The sequence below is a fragment of the Euwallacea fornicatus genome, chromosome 1 (assembly GCF_040115645.1).
Source record: "Euwallacea fornicatus isolate EFF26 chromosome 1, ASM4011564v1, whole genome shotgun sequence".
Lineage (NCBI taxonomy): Eukaryota > Metazoa > Arthropoda > Insecta > Coleoptera > Curculionidae > Euwallacea > Euwallacea fornicatus.
This window is the reverse complement of record NC_089541.1, coordinates 7,099,771-7,116,500: the sequence shown is the minus strand read 5'-3', so window position 1 is coordinate 7,116,500 and position 16,730 is coordinate 7,099,771. Positions and strand designations below refer to the sequence as shown.

The 16,730-nt window shown below is 34.2% G+C and overlaps 5 protein-coding genes across 6 annotated transcripts; 3 read left to right on the top strand and 2 right to left on the bottom strand.

Annotated features, from left to right (window-relative positions):
• Positions 1-114: 114 nt before the first annotated feature.
• On the top strand, positions 115-2,135 carry LOC136342436 (pre-mRNA-splicing factor ISY1 homolog). The gene is made up of 6 exons (XM_066288251.1): positions 115-343; positions 406-428; positions 813-1,180; positions 1,234-1,383; positions 1,440-1,549; positions 1,626-2,135. The coding sequence occupies exons 1-6, from the start codon at positions 341-343 to the stop codon at positions 1,785-1,787; spliced, it is 816 nt and encodes a 271-aa protein (XP_066144348.1). The 5' UTR covers positions 115-340; the 3' UTR covers positions 1,788-2,135.
• A 315-nt stretch (positions 2,136-2,450) lies between these two features.
• On the bottom strand, positions 2,451-10,044 carry cdm (importin-13-like protein cdm). The gene is made up of 16 exons (XM_066287935.1): positions 9,706-10,044; positions 8,973-9,140; positions 8,766-8,918; positions 8,565-8,683; positions 8,379-8,516; positions 8,131-8,326; positions 7,859-8,071; positions 7,362-7,806; positions 7,084-7,265; positions 3,894-4,058; positions 3,653-3,838; positions 3,463-3,600; positions 3,096-3,327; positions 2,887-3,039; positions 2,661-2,835; positions 2,451-2,608 (listed from the first exon to the last, which is right to left on the bottom strand). Exons 1-16 carry the CDS (start codon positions 9,856-9,858, stop codon positions 2,515-2,517), a joined length of 2,910 nt encoding a protein of 969 aa, XP_066144032.1. The 5' UTR covers positions 9,859-10,044; the 3' UTR covers positions 2,451-2,514.
• LOC136342295 (dynein intermediate chain 2, ciliary) lies at positions 4,366-6,736 on the top strand. The gene has a single exon (XM_066287969.1). The coding sequence runs from the start codon at positions 4,547-4,549 to the stop codon at positions 6,734-6,736; it is 2,190 nt and encodes a 729-aa protein (XP_066144066.1). The 5' UTR covers positions 4,366-4,546.
• A 147-nt stretch (positions 10,045-10,191) lies between the features above and the next one.
• On the top strand, positions 10,192-16,713 carry omd (integrator complex subunit 5 omd). Of its 2 annotated transcripts, XM_066287945.1 has the most exons (13): positions 10,192-10,600; positions 10,948-11,140; positions 11,218-11,343; positions 11,407-11,642; positions 11,696-11,831; positions 11,889-11,968; positions 12,014-12,161; positions 12,212-12,367; positions 12,420-12,926; positions 15,175-15,380; positions 15,437-15,724; positions 15,790-16,101; positions 16,149-16,713. In XM_066287945.1, exons 1-13 carry the CDS (start codon positions 10,370-10,372, stop codon positions 16,371-16,373), a joined length of 2,844 nt encoding a protein of 947 aa, XP_066144042.1. In that variant the 5' UTR covers positions 10,192-10,369; the 3' UTR covers positions 16,374-16,713. The 2 variants fall into 2 exon arrangements, with proteins under 2 accessions (XP_066144042.1, XP_066144052.1); XM_066287955.1 differs by lacking the exon at positions 10,192-10,600 and having other exon boundaries at positions 11,016-11,140; positions 11,238-11,343.
• LOC136342455 (uncharacterized) lies at positions 13,158-14,343 on the bottom strand. Its single transcript, XM_066288289.1, has 3 exons — positions 14,193-14,343; positions 13,859-14,135; positions 13,158-13,799 (listed from the first exon to the last, which is right to left on the bottom strand). The coding sequence occupies exons 1-3, from the start codon at positions 14,247-14,249 to the stop codon at positions 13,381-13,383; spliced, it is 753 nt and encodes a 250-aa protein (XP_066144386.1). The 5' UTR covers positions 14,250-14,343; the 3' UTR covers positions 13,158-13,380.
• Positions 16,714-16,730: the final 17 nt, after the last annotated feature.

Here is a 16,730-nt window from a genome sequence, read left to right as displayed (position 1 = left end):
ATTGATACATGCGATGTTGCCACTTCATGTCGAATTATATGTTGCTTCATATATACTTATGTCATAACCTCAAATTGTTGTTTGTGTTTAATTTTTTGATACATTTTCACATTTTCTGTAATTTGTATTAATTTTTAGAGTATTTCAATTTATATTTTAATAATAATTTAGCGCTATTAACATTTTTCCTTTAGCTTTAAACAAGAATATTATTAAATCTTGGAATAAGCATCGGATGTCATTTATATTTCTTGCGATTTCCTATACATTTTCCACTCTTTAACTAGTAAATTTTCATTTCAGCTAACTGCAAATTTAAACCCTATCGTCTGGGAACAATATGGTTAGTATTGTATATTTCCGAACCATTAACTTCAAATTTACTTACTGCATTAACTTTTTTAGGCTCGAAATGCAGAGAAGGCAATGTAAGTAAAAACTTTAATAAAACAATTTAATTAGTCTTATTTAAACTATTCATCGATAGTCAGAATTTGCAGAAATGGACAATCTATATTTAGCTCCTTTGCTGATGTAGTTAAATATTTTTGTGCCAAACTACTCTGCACAAGTACACTCAGTAAAGAAAAATAAGTTAGTTTTTACCTGCAATGAAAGGATTTTCGACGATTAAAAAAAAATTGAATATTCCTCCTTTGGGAACCCTCTATTGGTGAGAAGTCACAATAATTCTGAAAATATTTAGGAATACTTTGCAGCAAATCTTGATACAACCTCTGAAATTTGAGAGGTGTAATCTCCAATATGTCCGTATTTATTTTACATTCACTTTAATTACTTTGAATTGATAGGACAACATTAGCTCGATGGAGGGCAGCCCAATCAGGAGAACTTGAAAAGGTGAAGAAGAGAAGACCTTACTTGGCATCAGACTGTAAAAGCTTGTATGCATGTGAGAAATGGAGAATGCAGATTATCAGAGAAATTGCACAAAAAGTGGCTCAAATCCAAAATGCAGGTTTAGGAGAATTCAGAATAAGAGATTTAAATGATGAAATTAATAAACTGCTAAGAGAGAAAAGGCATTGGGAAGATCAAATAAAAGAAGTAGGGGGCCCTGATTATCAAAAAGTAGGACCTCGCATGTTAGATCACGAAGGGAAAGAAGTACCTGGAAATAGGGGTTATAAGTATTTTGGGGCTGCAAAAGAATTACCAGGCAAGACATTATTTAAATAATACCTGAATTTGTTACTTTCATTTGCATTAAAGGTGTCAGGGAGTTATTTGAACAGGAACCTCCTCCCCCTCCTAGAAAGACCAGGGCAGAATTAATGAAAGATATTGATGCTGATTATTATGGCTATATGGATGATGATGATGGTATTTTAATACCATTAGAACTACAAGCTGAAAAATCAGGTAGAATATGTTTAAACCAGTGTTTTATTTATACTTCTACTAATATTTCTTTACAGCTATCCAAAAATCTGTATCTGATTGGAAGTCAAAAAAAGAGGCAAAAATGTCTACAGACCAGTCTTCAGAGGAAGAGGTAGAAGAGGTTAATATATATGCAGAAAGAGAGGTATATTTATCAAGTTATATATTATTTAAAGTGTTACAAAAAAGTAGGCCAATCTTTATGTGATTTTTTACTTTAGCCTCAGCCAGAAGAAGAGCCACAACATCCACTCCTAGATGGATCCCAACAAAGATTTGTAGCCCACGTTCCTGTGCCCTCTCAACAAGACATCGAGCAGGCCTTATTAAGGAGAAGAAAGCAAGAACTTCTTAATAAATATGGCATAGCAGAAGAGCAATAAAACGCTAGTTACTTTAATTTAGTTATTAAATTCTGATTTAAACTCAGAGATGAAAGATTTTCTTGGGTCAAAAGTGATTTTAACTACTGTTTTAATAGTAAATCACTAAATTTGTAATAAAAAAAATACTTTTCTAAAAAAATTGTAAACTTCACTTATGTATCACCACTCTAAGTTAGAGCAAATGACCGCAAAATGTAAAGTTACATCTTTTTCAACACAATATTAATGTTTTCTTATTGATAATGGTATTAAAGTGTACTCATTATATTTATGCATCAAAAACCGAAAATATCAGTAAATAAAAACATGTTTCTTGATTTTCAATAGAAATGTGGGTTAAATTCATTTGTATCTGATTTTGTTTTGTCGTCGATGCATCGAGAATAAAGGTATTTTTGATAACCTTTTCGTAACTTGAATCGCACCCCGGAAATAAAGAAAAAAACTTTAGTATCATAAAATGTGGATTTTTGGATCATTCACTTTTTAAGAGGATATACGGAATAGATCGTTGAAAATGCAATTTTGAACAGATATCGACTTTGAATTGAATTGTAAGTGACTAACTATATAGATACTGTGCATGCTCTACTAAGAAGAATAAAGAAGGGACTTCATAAATAATCGAATTACATATGAACAATAAAGAGGCTTCGTACGTTTGTTTAAAATCATTTTTATACATTTCAATTTTTCTTATTTATAATATGACCTGACTTATAATCTATGGTAAGGTGCTATCATGTTTCAACATTCCCCTACAAGTTAAGGCGAATTCTAATACCGATTGACAGAGTCTCATTTTGTTGGCTTTCTCCCTGAAAAATAATTTCCTTTAGCTCTAGCTAATATTAGCTTTGAAATACGCACCTTAACACTATTTTAATAAAATTGTTTTTTTGTTGAGCACTTATTCTTGGAGACGGAAAATTCTCTTGGGTTAAAAGTGAGTTCAACCACCGGCTTAAATTATCACAGTATTTCTTGTTTAACGCTAAAAGTATATCACTTAAAAGGTCTATGCTCGAACGAGGGGTGGTACTTCCTGCAAAAACAAAAAATTAAAAGGTTATATGGAACATCTCACAAGGCCTACCTAAATTTAAAAGTATTCTTAACACCAGACTTTCCCCGTAAGTTTGCACTATATCCACCTGCGACATTTCCCTACTTTGAGTGATAAAATTTACTAGAAAACTGGAAACTGCTTTTACAGTCTGAGTTTCTGGTAAAACTAGGCATAATATAGCTGAAAAAAAAATTATTCAGGATTGAAAAATGTTTCGATCCAATGAACTCAAGTACCACATTGAAATAACGCGGCGGTATCCAATTTATTGGCAAACAGCAGCTGAGGAACTTTCTTGATTAGATTCGTTAGCAGGATAAAGAACCCTTCTAAAACGTCTGCTATATCGGACAGCTGATTTTTGTTATTACTCTCAGAACAAAGAAGTAAAGTTCTGTTGCATATTTCTTGTACTAGCTGTTGATTAATCGTATATAAACCTGGTTCTTTTCCAAATAATATCAAAACCTGGAACACACCGAAATTCGACTATACGTTTATTTAAGGTCATTAGGCGAAAGTACTGATAAGTGTATCCGGTATTTAAATGTCACAGAAACCAAGATACTAACCAATATACGTGTTAAATGTATAGAAACTTACGGTCTTAGCCACTACTAAAATGTGCATCTGAGGACGATCTATGTATATTCTCACTATTATCTGCAGGATATCTTCTATTAAGGGCTTGCAATCATCTTTTAAAGTAGTCAAGACGTATTTAAACAACATGCTTAAATCCTATAGGGCAAAATCCTGTAAAATCAAACATATCTCCTTTTTTCAAGCTTACCAACATTACATCCATATCATCACAATAATTCTCGGCAATTTTCTTATAAAACGACATGGTATTTTTCATTATAAGATACACAGGCTGCTCTACGCTCACTCCCGGCTCTGGTTCGATGTAAAGAGAGTTAAAGAGGGCTGATAGAAGTTTGAGGCGTGATATCAAAGACATTGCAACACTCGGAGACTAAAATAACGTTATTTAGTAGTTCAACTTGAGAGATGTGGAGAAATTGCTTTACCGGTTCCTGTAGAACTAGTTTCTGAATTTCCTCGAAAGTGGGAGCTAGAGTTACGTTCAGATATTCCATTACTCTATTCATGGGCATAATGCTTAGAACTCTACCTATACTGTACATCAGTCTTTTGCTGTCCGTTAACTTTAAGGAACCACTTTGGATAACTACCTGTAAACAACATACTGCAGGTTTTCATAATTTCTTAGGCATAGCCATTGATCTCAAATTATATTTAATTTATTTTAAATTTAGTTTTGCATTCAAAGTGCCATTTAAAATTTCTTAAGGCCCGCTATTAATATAGAGATAGTGTAAGGTGTAAAACAATGAAAGAGCCCCCGTAAATATTTCTCTGCAAGTCGTGGAAAGTTGTCTTGGTAATATGAATATTGATTTAATAAAGATAACACTTACTGGATATAAAGCCGTATTTCCGTTTTATTTTACTTTCTCCGTTCTGTTAGGTGTTCTCTGAGAAAACGTAGTCATAAATTTTTTCCCCAAAAATAGAATTCAAACAAAAAACCTACCGTATCGATAACCTCGTAGATCTAATTAACCACCTAATTAAATGTTTCCGGAATCAACGCCTATATTTTAAGTCTCATCATATTGAGTCGGCACGTCACTTGCGTGTAAATTAAAAAATTCTGAAAATGCCCCTCCCAAAAAATGCCAAAGCATCAGTGTATGCTCTCAAAAAAGTTGTCAAATCCAGCGCGGACATGTACGATGATTTAGAAGAATCGAAGAGAGGAAAGCAACTTCTTAAACCGAAAAGTCAGCTAGATTTAACAGAGTCGGAGCTGAAGGAAATCGTCGCTAAGCAATTGTCATCCGCCAAAGCTGAACTACCAAACAGCTTGGTGGAATTCAATTTTGCCTCAGGTGAGTTCGTAAGTTTACCTCCTCCAGGTAATATGGTTATCGCCTACGAGACCCAAGGAACATGCATACGCAAGGATTCTGATGAAGCGCAATTGCAAATGATCGAGCAGGGCATTGAGAGTTTTGAAAATTCGTCGGAGTCATCTATTGAAGTCGAAGCTCTCGCGCAAGTTCAAGAAGGACCAAAATTTGAGGGTGTGGATGAAAATGTGGAGGAAGGTGAGATGGTGGAGCCTAAGGATGAGGAAGCTGATGATGCTCCGAAACATGATAAGCAAGAGGAGGAACCTGAAGGGGAGGGTGAAGAAGGTGAGGGTGAGGCTAAGGTGGAAACGACCAAAGCGCCGATGAAAGGAGGGAAGCCACGGAAATTGACCAATCAGTTTAACTTTTGCGAGAGGGCTACGCTAACATACAACAATCTAATGAGGGCTCAAGAAACACAAACGGTCCCGCCGCCTATGGCCACCTTTTCAGCGAACGTGCTGCAATGGGTTATATACGACGATTATCAAAAAGATTTCGAAGCGCAAGAACTCGAGAAGGAATTGGAAAGAGAGAAGAAAGAAAAAGAAAAAGCTCCGGTATCGCGGCAACTTGCAGTGAAGAAAACTCCGGGTAGGGCGCAGCTAAGTGAAGCTGTTCAAGGCAGAGTCCTGGACTGCTGGAAGGTTTTGGAGAGGATGATTAATCAAAATACTTACGACGACATTGCTAAAGACTATAGATATTGGGACGATCCTTCTGATGAATTCAGAGAGGAAGAAGGAACGCTTCTGCCATTGTGGAAATTCACTTATGAAAAAACCAAGAAAAACACTGTCACAGACCTCGAATGGAATCCTTATTACTACGATTTGTTTCAAGTTTGTTTTGGCTTTTTTGATTTTTTAAAGCCTACAGTTGACGGCGCAGTATGCATGTTTACTTTGAAAAATCCGTCCTTTCCAGACTATATATGTACGACAGATTCGGGAGTTATGTGCGTGGATACTCACCCCAAATATCCTTACATGGTGGTCATAGGCCTTTATGATGGTAATGTGCAAGTATTTAACGTGCAAACAACATGCAAAACTCCAGCATATAAAAGCAACAGCGTGAAAAACAAACATAAAGGAGTAGTGTGGGAGGTAAAATGGGCCCCAGATCTTCCAGACGGAGAACTGAATTTCTATTCGGTTGCCACCGACGGATTAATCAATAACTGGGTTTTGATGCAGAACGAGATGGTGGTGACTACCATCCTGACTTTATATCTGGACAATGAACCTGTACCTGGACCTGATGGGACCCATCTTAGGATGAAAGGCTGCGCCACCTGCATTAGATTACACCCTAAAAAACCTCTAACGTATTTGGTGGGCACTGAAGAGGGCCAGATATTCAAGTGCAGCACTGTTTACAGTTCCATGTCGGTGTTTACTTACAATGCTCATTTACTTCCAGTGGACAGATTGGACTTTAACAGATATAATACCGATATATTTATATCATGTAGCTCAGACTGGAGGGTTAAAATATGGGAGGACAACCGTAAAGAGCCTCTGTTTGTTTTCGATTTAGGAGATCGCGTTGGGGACGTTAAATGGGCTCCGTATTCATCTACAGTCTTCGCAGCGGTCGCTACCGAGGGGAAAGTGTACGTTTTTGATTTAAACGTCAACAAATACAAGCCGATATGTGTTCAGGCAGTAGTATCGAGGAGACGTAATAAACTGACCAGGATTTCGTTTAATCCGAAATTGCCGATTATCATTGTGGGGGATGATAAAGGATGTGTGACAACATTGAAACTGTCACCCAACTTAAGGATACCGTGCAAAGCCCCAAAGAAGCAGCAACATTTGGATCAGTGGACTTTACAGTGTATGAAATTAGATAAATTACTGTCACTCGTGAGGGAGCCTGTAACTTTGACTTTACCAGATGATGCAGCAGGCACTGAAGAGTCTTAGGCGTTTGATTACGTGATATTGTAAAATATAGTATTTTAATTTTATGAAATATATTTTTATTACCTGAAATAAAATAATTTTATTTCGTATATCTACTCGGCAAAATATGACATACGATACTGATACAATTAATGAAAGATGCAAAATTTTATGATCATTCACAGGTGTTTTTTTAGTACTACAGTTTATAATTATTGGTAAAATTAGATGTTGGTAGGAACTATTTCTCATACATTTTTTAGGATCATATTATTAATATATTGTTAACTTTACCTGCAAGCTAAACTCCATCAAAACGTTGAAATAGGCTTCTATTGATATTAGCTTAATGTTAAATATAAACTTACCTGTGCTGTAATTAGAATATGATCTACATAGGGCAGAACCAATTTCTGGCAACTATGGGTAATGTCTTTCAATGCTAATGTGGCACTAGTTGATACTTCTGGATTTCCTAGGCATGATATTACAAGAGGTAGGACATTGCCCAAAAGTTCAGGGTGATCAGTGAGCCACTCAGAATAGGCACCTAAATGATAAATAAATAAAAAATAAAAAAAGGAGATACAAAAACATAGAAAGATAGTGGGTAATTTTTTTATCACTGTTAAAGATCAAATTTTACCTATTGTTTCTAATGCTGTGCCCAAAACCTTCACATGCAAATCGCTAAATGGGATTTCCTTTATAGTCTCCATCAATTTAGGCAGGTACAAATTCTCCATTTCAATACTTTCTGCAATGGCGTAAAACGCATGCAAACATGTCTCTATTTCATTCCATTTTGGTTGGCTTGAATCCCGTCCTTCCTTATTAAGAACTTCGTTCAGTTTCACGCTTAAAATATCCAGCATTTCCAGATTTAATGTATTATAGCAATAGATGTAAGTGTCTGCGATATCCTGTCTGTAGCAGCGAAATACCTCTTTATCGTCTAACGTCCAACTAGTATCATCTACTAGAGGAAGCATAGATTTCCTTAAAAGAACACACACTAATTCCCTATAGTAGGGTTTGACCATCAGCAGTAATTTCGGGCAGTCGGCCGTGAAAAAGGACAGAATATCTTCCTAAAATTTTAGAATTAAATTAATGAAACTGTTGAAGTTACTGCAAATTTACTTGCAAAGTGTACCAGAAACCAAAGGTCATGGTACTGCTGGATTCATCAGTAGGATAAAGCCCAGGCAAATTTGTACATTTTAATATTGAACTGAAGAGGTCAAAACTAATCCTTTGTCCATCAGTATTACCAGATCTCAGATTATCAATAAAGATTTTTGAATGCGAGTCTGCGACAGTAATAATAAGGCCATACAAATTAGTAATAACATCCTAAAAATTAATCAGCCTTTTAGTCTCAATTCTGTTGAACCTCGAGATTAATCAATTACCTTATTTAATGAACTAGTTTGAATCTCAGTATCAATTATTTTCTCAAACTTATAAAGCATACTAGCCACAAACTTGGTAACATTATATGTGTACTTTGAAGTATCTGGATGCTGCACTATGGCAGTTAGAGCCTCAACAGCCACTTCAGACAGTTCCATTTCTTCACCAGACAGACATTCTGGGTCACTTTTATTCCTGAAATACCATACTTTTCAAAATAAGACATTGGAAAATTTGTAATACTCACCAATAAACATAGCAAATAAGATCAATTAAAAGATTGCAAATTGAGTCACATTCTTGTATATTCAAACCACCAGGTTGCATCCAAGCTGAGCCACATCTGGCTGCTGTTAGGTAAGTTGTTAAATTCATCATATCAAATCTAAAATGCATCAAATAATCTTTTTGCTATAAAAATAACCACAATTACCCTTTATCTGGGAGAGGCATCAAACACATTTCTACTACTTTTAGAATATCTTTTGATACCTCTTGGAGCACTGTTCGAACTCTATTTCTTTGAACTCTAGATAAAGTTGTACTTTGGAACTGAAATGTGTTTAAAATGTGATTTTCTCAATACCTACCTTATTAGAAAACAAAACTACAATTCCATTAAAAGCAATCTTACCTCTTCAGGAATAACTGTTAAAATTTCAAGTAAAATCCAAATAACCCTCTCTGATTCAATAGTTGGTAGATTGTGAGGCTGAAAACTGGACACCAGCTCCTCAAAAGCATTGGGCCAATGGGTTGGTATAGTGTGAATTACATATGCTGACAACTGCAACCCCATCAATTTTTGTACATATTAATTTGTATAATGGAAGAAACTTACAGCAATACAAAGTCGATTTAATACAATTTTTGGCCCCATTGCATAGTTAACAATGGCTTCCAGTATTTTCTTTTTAAGGTATTCATAGTGGTCTTCTGGCACTTCATCCCAGTGTTTCATTAGTTTGGTATGTAAGGTGGTGGCAGCAAAAAATTGCACCTGAAAATTCTAGCCCAAAAATGTATATTTCCTTATCACTTATTAAATATTTATATAAAGATTAAATCACTGTAGAAGAGAGAAGAGCTTTAGTATAGGAAATATTACTAGTATTTCTTTGCATTTGATTATTTTATTTTTTAATTATCTCTCATTAAAACATCTATGGCTATTAAATTCTACAAAATCTTATATCTCTTGGAAAAACATTTCTTAAATAAGTGCCTAATCCAAAAACCTGATGATAACATAACCAGAGCTCAGGCTCTGCTCTCTCCACCCTGCACATAAACTAACACAGTATAGGTACTACAATAAATGAAAACTTAAAAGTGTTAACAGATAATGAGGAAATATGTAATATAGATTCATCCAAAAAGGAAGCAAATCAACTCCAGTCAGAAATATGTATTTCAACTTATATGGTATCATGCACTATCCATTGTTAGCTTTTTGCATATGATAAAGAAAATTCTCACAGCTATGAGACTTACTGGACTGGGAAAATAACAAAGTGTATATTAATAACTGAAGAACACAATTTGTACAGTTCTCTAAACAAATCTTCACTTACCCTCTGAGGGTCAAGAAGGTCCCATACAAAAGACCACGCTTGTCGCGAATTTTGCGCTTCATTGAGCCACTGATGAGCCTCCGCTTGTTGGTTTGCCTCGGCTCTATAAAATAGCGCGACTGCTTCTTCTAAATTTTGCACTGTGAATTCCATTATTGAAAAGCGATTTTTACAAGATCAATACAAAAAGCCCTTGTATAATTGAAGGGTTTATTTGGGTTTAGTAATAATAATAATAGTTATATTTCTTCATTATTTTCGTTCTTTTTTTTTTAATAGACGGATTCCGATGCAGGAATTACTTATTTTATTATTTATTACTAAATTAAACTAAATAGACCAACATTAACAAACAGCTGATTTTTGACATCGCTTGCTGTCATTAATAGTATAAACGTCAACTTACTATTTTTTATATGGACTTTTAGGGCTTTTTGTTTAATAAATTGTGTTAATAGAGCAAAAAGAGTATAATTTTTAGATAAAAACAGATAAAAGTCAAATCATAACATTATCCTAACCTCAAATAGTTTTTCATTTAATTTTAGAATTTTATTTTTATAATTTACAGTTTAAGGAAAAATATCTTCGTTAAAAGTTGTCTTTTCTATCCCTTTTACGTAATTTAATTGTTAAACCATAAGTTGTTGATACAAAGTGAAAAATGATATCTGAAGAGTGTCCCGTGGTTAGAAATGCGCCCCAGCAAGACCTGTTAAATGAGTTAAGAACTTTCATCAAAGGCACACGTAAAAAGGAGAAGCAGATATCTGTAGAATTGACAAAGACTGCTTTAATATTGCTTCGGAAACTGCCCTCCAGCAGAGAAGCAATATTTGAATACTTTTGTACTGTGTTTGATGCTGCAGCTTCTAATTATATTGAGGCAATAGAGGTAGGTATTTAGTATAAACCGTAATAAAATTGAATTTATGGGCATGTAAGATGTGTCTTGAAAGGTTGCGAACCAAAGTTAATATATTAAAAAACCTGTTAAAAGATAAAACGGAATATGTTCTATAGTGTAAAGAATAACAAAATATGACAACAATATTCATTTAGAATTTACCTATCTACTCCTTTGAATATAAATGTGTTCACAAGTTTCTTTACTGAGATACTGAGTGCTAAAATTCCAATTTTATTTTATATCCTATATAATACTAGAAATGTTTACAAATAGCTTTTTGACCAGAAGGATAGACTTCCACATTCACTTATGCTATTTTTCATTTCTCCTAGACTGAAATCAATACAGGCAAACCTTCAAATCCACCTGAATCAGATGAACTGATTGTATCAGATATCCATGCTGCCTTGGTAACTTTAATTTCAGAAAATACCATTTCCTGGGCACCCACTATAAGTACCTGGTCATTGGAATTACTAGGTGAAATTTCTACCAAATATTCCAGAAGAGCACATATTACATCTAGTAAGTAATTATCTAGAAATGTATTAAACAAAAAAAAATATATATGTATATATATATGCAATTTTGTTTAACTCCAGATTTAAATGAAACATTGCAGTTGTGGATGGCCTGCAGAGCCACCAGGACATTGGTTGATATAAACACAAAATGTTTATCTAGTCTTATTCATTCAGATACAGAGAGTTGCATTAGTGCATTATTAGGTAAAATAATCTTTCACGGGAATAAGTAAATAATGATCTTAAAATAAAACTTTGTTGATTCAGACACTTCAGTGAAGCAGTCTCCAAATTTTGATTGGGTTGTTGCACATGTGGGAAGTTGTTTTCCAAATACAGTGATCACTCGTGTGTTATCTGTTGGCTTGAAAGATTTCCTGCAAAACAGATCTTATGATCAAATAAGGAGCTCCCCAAAATTGAAATCTGTTGTAGGCATTTTAGGCCATTTAGCAGGCAGTCATGCTAAAGATATTAGGCAAGCAATAATAGAAGTGTTTATGGTACTAAATTTGTTTGTTATTTTCTGAATTTTGTGTATCAAATTTAATTTTAGTGGAGTTTGAAGAAGTCTTTCTCAGACTCTGACTTGATCCAAGCTCAAAAGAAGGCCACAGTCCCATATATTTTGCAACTTGTTTATTTATCCAATACTTTACTCTCCTCCATCTGCAATGAGACTAGAAATATTTGTAAGTACTAATTATACACTTAAAACCATGTATAACTAAAAACAATTTCAAATTTAGTGACTGTTGATATTATTGGGAAATTGTGCCATTTTACTGATGACTGGATCAAATACTTTGGAACTCCAGAAGCTTTAGAGGTATGGAATAGTGAAAAAATTTTTAAAACTACTATGAACTTCTAGGATCATCTAGTGTCTCTTATATTAAAATGTGAAACTGGGGGAGTGCAAATTCTTAATTTAATCATGAGTTGCGCTCAGGTGACCAAGTTGAAAGGTTGTAATGATTCGGTGAAAACAGATATTAGAGGAAAGGCTTTAGATTTGTTAGGTTAGCTTTTCATAGTCTGTTTATTTGAAATTCTATGATTGTATTTGTAGAAACCATTCTTCAAGATATGGAGGAATCAGTGAGGCATGCAAATCCAGTTGAAATATTGTCTTCTTGTGCTAAAAATATGTTTGAAATCAACGAAATGCTTTTAAGTTCGAGTAAAGTTGTTTCAACAACTGCGTTCCGTTTGGTTTTGTATTTGGGTATTCATCCATTTAAGTTAAAAAATATTTCTTTACAAAGCAAATGTTTTAGGTCGTATAAATCCTTCAGTGATAGTAAATTCCGTCACTTATCTACTAGAATACGCAACGAATCCCGATCAATTGGCGTTAATCATCAAACTTTTAACTAACGAACTTGTAGATAAAACTGTGCAAGCCTATGCTGATAAAGGGGGTCATTTTTCGGTAGTGCTTGAGCAAATTTTAAGCAGAAACATTCAGAAATATTCCCAGTCGAACGAGGAAACTCTTGATTTGTCCCAAATGTGGACTAATTTATTGATACTTTTAGAATGGGAAAAAAATGGAAAAGTGACGCTTTTGGCTTCTTGCATCATATCCCGGGCTTTGGAAGAGAACTTTATCAGTTTAACTTCAGTGTTTTCAAGTGAAGTTCATCATATGCATATTATAGCAGAAGTATTGGATAAAACTGAGATCCCAACCTTGAATGCTTCATATAATCCGCCTATCAGAGTTATATTGAACTTGACTCAGTCGGCTGTAAACTACTTTTTTGCGTGCTGTGCGAGCGAAGGTAAGTTTATGGGGGGATTTAAGTTAGTGTAAGACATTTTATGAGGGTGTTCTGTATCTAAAAATGAGGTGAAAAAATATTTTGAAGCTTATTGCTTATAGCTCATGCAGCTTTTTGGATATTTAATTTAAATTTATTGTGGACAGGATATCTGATTTTATTTAAATCTTAAATCAATAGTTATGGAACTTATGAAAAGTGCCCATGGCTTATTTGCAAAAAAATGGTAAGAAATATTAAAGATTTTATTCTCTAAAATAGCTTCATATTAGTAGGTATAAGGGTGAGTAAGCGTACTACTTATTACTATAAACAAGACAAAAATTATGCGACTAATTTGTCGTAACTTGATTTTTCCTGAGAAGTCTCGCTGATTAATTACATTATCAAGTCAAAGATTAAATATTTAATAAGCACAATAATATGAAGTATTAAATCTGAACAAAATGCAATTTTAAAGAGCTGCACACAAAGTAAACTCTGCAATATCTTTGGCTGCGTCTTTTCCTGCATCTTTTAGCTCATTAATGGCGCAAATTTCCAGATTTTCAAGCAGTCCAGTGATGAGTGCGACAGTTTTAGTAGCGTCTTCTGCTATTTTAGCGGGAATTGTCACAGCGTCTTCGGCAATAGTGGCTAGCAATTTGGCATAGCATTTCGCCTGAGAGAATACATTACCCGAGCAATCATCAATTTGCTGGTTAATAGTGTCCAAGTCTTCGACAATCTTTTTCATATTGTTCAGGATATCATTGACGTAATTTTGAGCTTGGACCACCTGTTTATTTAAACAATTTTCCAAATCGGAGGTCAAGTTACTTGGAATGTTCCCGAAGTCTGTTACAATATATTCGCAGCCACTTATGTCGATTCCTATATGAAACAAATTGAAATTTGACGGAGCTGTTTCGTAATATACATTGAATGCATACCCTTTTCTTCAGCTTTCGCAATCAAATCATCTAACTCTTTTCTAAACGGAGCTAAAACTTTGTCAATTTCAACATTCGCTGATTTTTCTAACTCTGAAACTTTCTCTAGTACAGTATTAAAGGCAGAGTTTACTACGTCTTGAGCTTTTGTTATGGCAGCATCTACCTTCTGCAACATTTCATGTAAAGCCTTTTGGACGTCTTCTTTGTCAAATTGCACTGCATTATTTGAATTATGCAACATTGGGCGAGCCTTTAAAGATGAGGGTGGGATTTGCTGAAAACATGGATTAATTTAACTGTAAATTGAAAGTTTGTTTAATTTTTTACTTACCTTGCCTAGAATAGTTATGAAAAGCGTGAAGAAAATACAAATTTTTAAATACATCATTTTTTAATTTTTATTTGCCGAAATGGTTGTATGAAATTGTATTGTAGTAGTAGAGCTTATTAAGAATATCAGATGGTATGATTTCAAAATGGCCTGTTTTACTCATTTATACTTTTTCCAAACAATAGCTGAGATTTTACTTAAAGATAATAAAAGTCTGTTTTAACATATGTGAATCTTTAAATGGGATGCCCCATAAGCAATTGTTTGATTGAGTGCTTGCAGTATTGTAAATTTCTGAGTGTTTTTCATTGTATACACATATATCAAAATACATCAATTAAAGCGCAATTTTATATCGATGTGACGACATTCTTTCACGCAAAATATTTTTTTTGCAAAATTTAGTCATGACATTTTTTTTACTTGAAATTTTAAGTGTTTTTCTCGAAGTATAACAGTAATTAATAAGTGTGATTTTCAAAATAGTTTTTGACCATGGTATCAAAGGGTTTCCTCTCTGTTAACTTATTTAGTCAAATTATATTAATAAGTAGTATCCTAATTTACATGGCCTAGGTGAACAGGATGCAAGCAAAGAAAATGAGCAGCTTTAAGAATATTTTTGGATTTTTGGAAATACTGTAAATAATACTGTTAAATGTTTGAAACTGAATATCCATAGCGAGTTAGAAATCCTCCTTATATTCTTAATCAAGGGAAATCGTGTTGCTCCCATTTCTTGATGACATACTTTTTTTGGTATTATTTGAGCACTCTGGGTATGCTTCTATTGTTCAGTTTCAGCTCTCGTAATTTTTACTATATTAAGTCTCAATCGTCCAAATGCAACTGTTATTAATTATGTTTTATTTCTCTGAGGGGATCATTGAGATTTGAAATAACCAATTCAATAGTCTAATTTTAAATGTTTTTATAGATAATTATGGTATATTAACGAAATGACCAATCGCTCTATTTCTAGGAACAACAGTGAAACTATCAGGCTGCAAAAAGGCTTCCCAAATTTTAAAACGACTTTGCATCTATTCAAAAGTAGCGAAAGTACTAGCGTTACGAGAATTGCTGGAACGAGCTCTATTCCGAAGCGACAACGTTTTATTCGGAGCTAAAAACAGTGTTGTGCATGATAGCAGCGAGAAAATGCTCCTAAAACAAAATAAAAATATTGTAAACCAGAAAATTAATTATCGTTTTTTGAATTTTCATAGATTCCAGTATTTTAGAATAAAACCATACCGTTGACAAAACACTCTACGGTTTTCAATGGCGGCATCATCGGCTTAGGCAAGAGAAAAGCATTCGTGGAGAACAATCGTTCGCCGGATGTAGTAGCAGCAAATACTACCGAATTAATTTGCGTATTAAAAGCTTGTTGTTCTTTACCAGAAGGGAACAAGTATTCCGAAATTTCTCTGGATAGTATGACACTATTGTCGTTGCTTTTAGTGCAATTCGTCAGTCCCGATGTTATGTATAACGGGCTGCCTTGGCCCGAGGAAGAATTTTCCAAAGTATGATCAATTTTTAAATTAGGGGTATATCCGAGTATACAAATCAATTTAACTCTACATTTTAGGTGACGATAGAGCGTGATTTGTTCATACGCAGAATATTCACCAACACCCCTTTGCTTTGGGATCTACTAAGCTTTGTAGCAGTGTATCGTCCGGCACTCTGCTACTGTTCAGTATTAATACGAGCTTTGACCGCAACACTGATCCATCAGTGGAAAAGTATGGGTGACCAAAGCCGTGAAAGCGGTCATGAAAACTACCTCAATCTCCTTGACACCACCATCAAAGTCATTGATGTCATGTCTTTAGGCCAGCTATTGCCGCCTCCTTTGTGCAATATCCGGGATGTATTGCCTTCTTTGCGCTGTTTTGAGGTATTGCCTGTATCATTATTTACTGTAGTTTAATGATTCGGTTTCAGATAGTGGATATTTTACGGGATTGCATTTGGTGTTATATGAGAGATCATATTCCGTCTCCGGCATTGTTTGGTTGCGACACCAACGGGATTCACTGGAGGGATCCCATAACAGCCAGACCCCCCGAACGTTACACGAATACTTTGCGGATAATAATGCAGAGAAATATTGAAAACTTAGGTCATATGTATTCTCAGATGTTTATTAATATTCCGAGAAACGAGTAAATTTCAACAACACTTTTTTTTTTTTAAATATCTTATCAGCTGAAATATTGTTATGGTTGTGAGTGGATGAATTTATGTTTTATTTGTCCGACTTGTGACAAAGTTCTGAGAAGTGGAAATTATGCAGTTGCTTTCTGAAAGGACATGTTCTGGATTATATTTCTCGTTTTTAAGTGAACCAAGTTTTCTTTTGTACGTAGCGTCATAAAATTGTTGTCAATCTTTAAATCAAGATAAAATAAAATTGGCAAATAAAAAAAAAATTTTATTGATGTATCTAGCTGGAGTTCATACGATAATAAGGGAAAATAAGTGAAAAATAAATACAAAGCAAGTAGTGCTTGACGTTATTTCAAA

Coding starts and splice junctions, on each gene's coding strand:
- LOC136342295 (XM_066287969.1), top strand. CDS start 4,547: ATGCCCCTCCCAAAAAATGCCAAAGCATCAGTGTATGCTCTCAAAAAA.
- LOC136342455 (XM_066288289.1), bottom strand. CDS start 14,249: ATGATGTATTTAAAAATTTGTATTTTCTTCACGCTTTTCATAACTATT. Junction 14,136..14,192: donor TCATAACTATTCTAGGCAAG/GTAAGTAAAAAA, acceptor CCATGTTTTCAG/CAAATCCCACCCTCATCTTT. Junction 13,800..13,858: donor TGCGAAAGCTGAAGAAAAGG/GTATGCATTCAA, acceptor TGTTTCATATAG/GAATCGACATAAGTGGCTGC.
- omd (XM_066287945.1), top strand. CDS start 10,370: ATGATATCTGAAGAGTGTCCCGTGGTTAGAAATGCGCCCCAGCAAGAC. Junction 11,141..11,217: donor AAGAGCACATATTACATCTA/GTAAGTAATTAT, acceptor GTTTAACTCCAG/ATTTAAATGAAACATTGCAG. Junction 11,344..11,406: donor TTGCATTAGTGCATTATTAG/GTAAAATAATCT, acceptor TTGTTGATTCAG/ACACTTCAGTGAAGCAGTCT.
- LOC136342436 (XM_066288251.1), top strand. Junction 429..812: donor CGAAATGCAGAGAAGGCAAT/GTAAGTAAAAAC, acceptor TTGAATTGATAG/GACAACATTAGCTCGATGGA. Junction 1,384..1,439: donor ACTACAAGCTGAAAAATCAG/GTAGAATATGTT, acceptor ATTTCTTTACAG/CTATCCAAAAATCTGTATCT.
- cdm (XM_066287935.1), bottom strand. CDS start 9,858: ATGGAATTCACAGTGCAAAATTTAGAAGAAGCAGTCGCGCTATTTTAT. Junction 3,601..3,652: donor ATGATATGGATGTAATGTTG/GTAAGCTTGAAA, acceptor TTTGCCCTATAG/GATTTAAGCATGTTGTTTAA. Junction 3,328..3,462: donor TTTTAGTAGTGGCTAAGACC/GTAAGTTTCTAT, acceptor GGTGTGTTCCAG/GTTTTGATATTATTTGGAAA.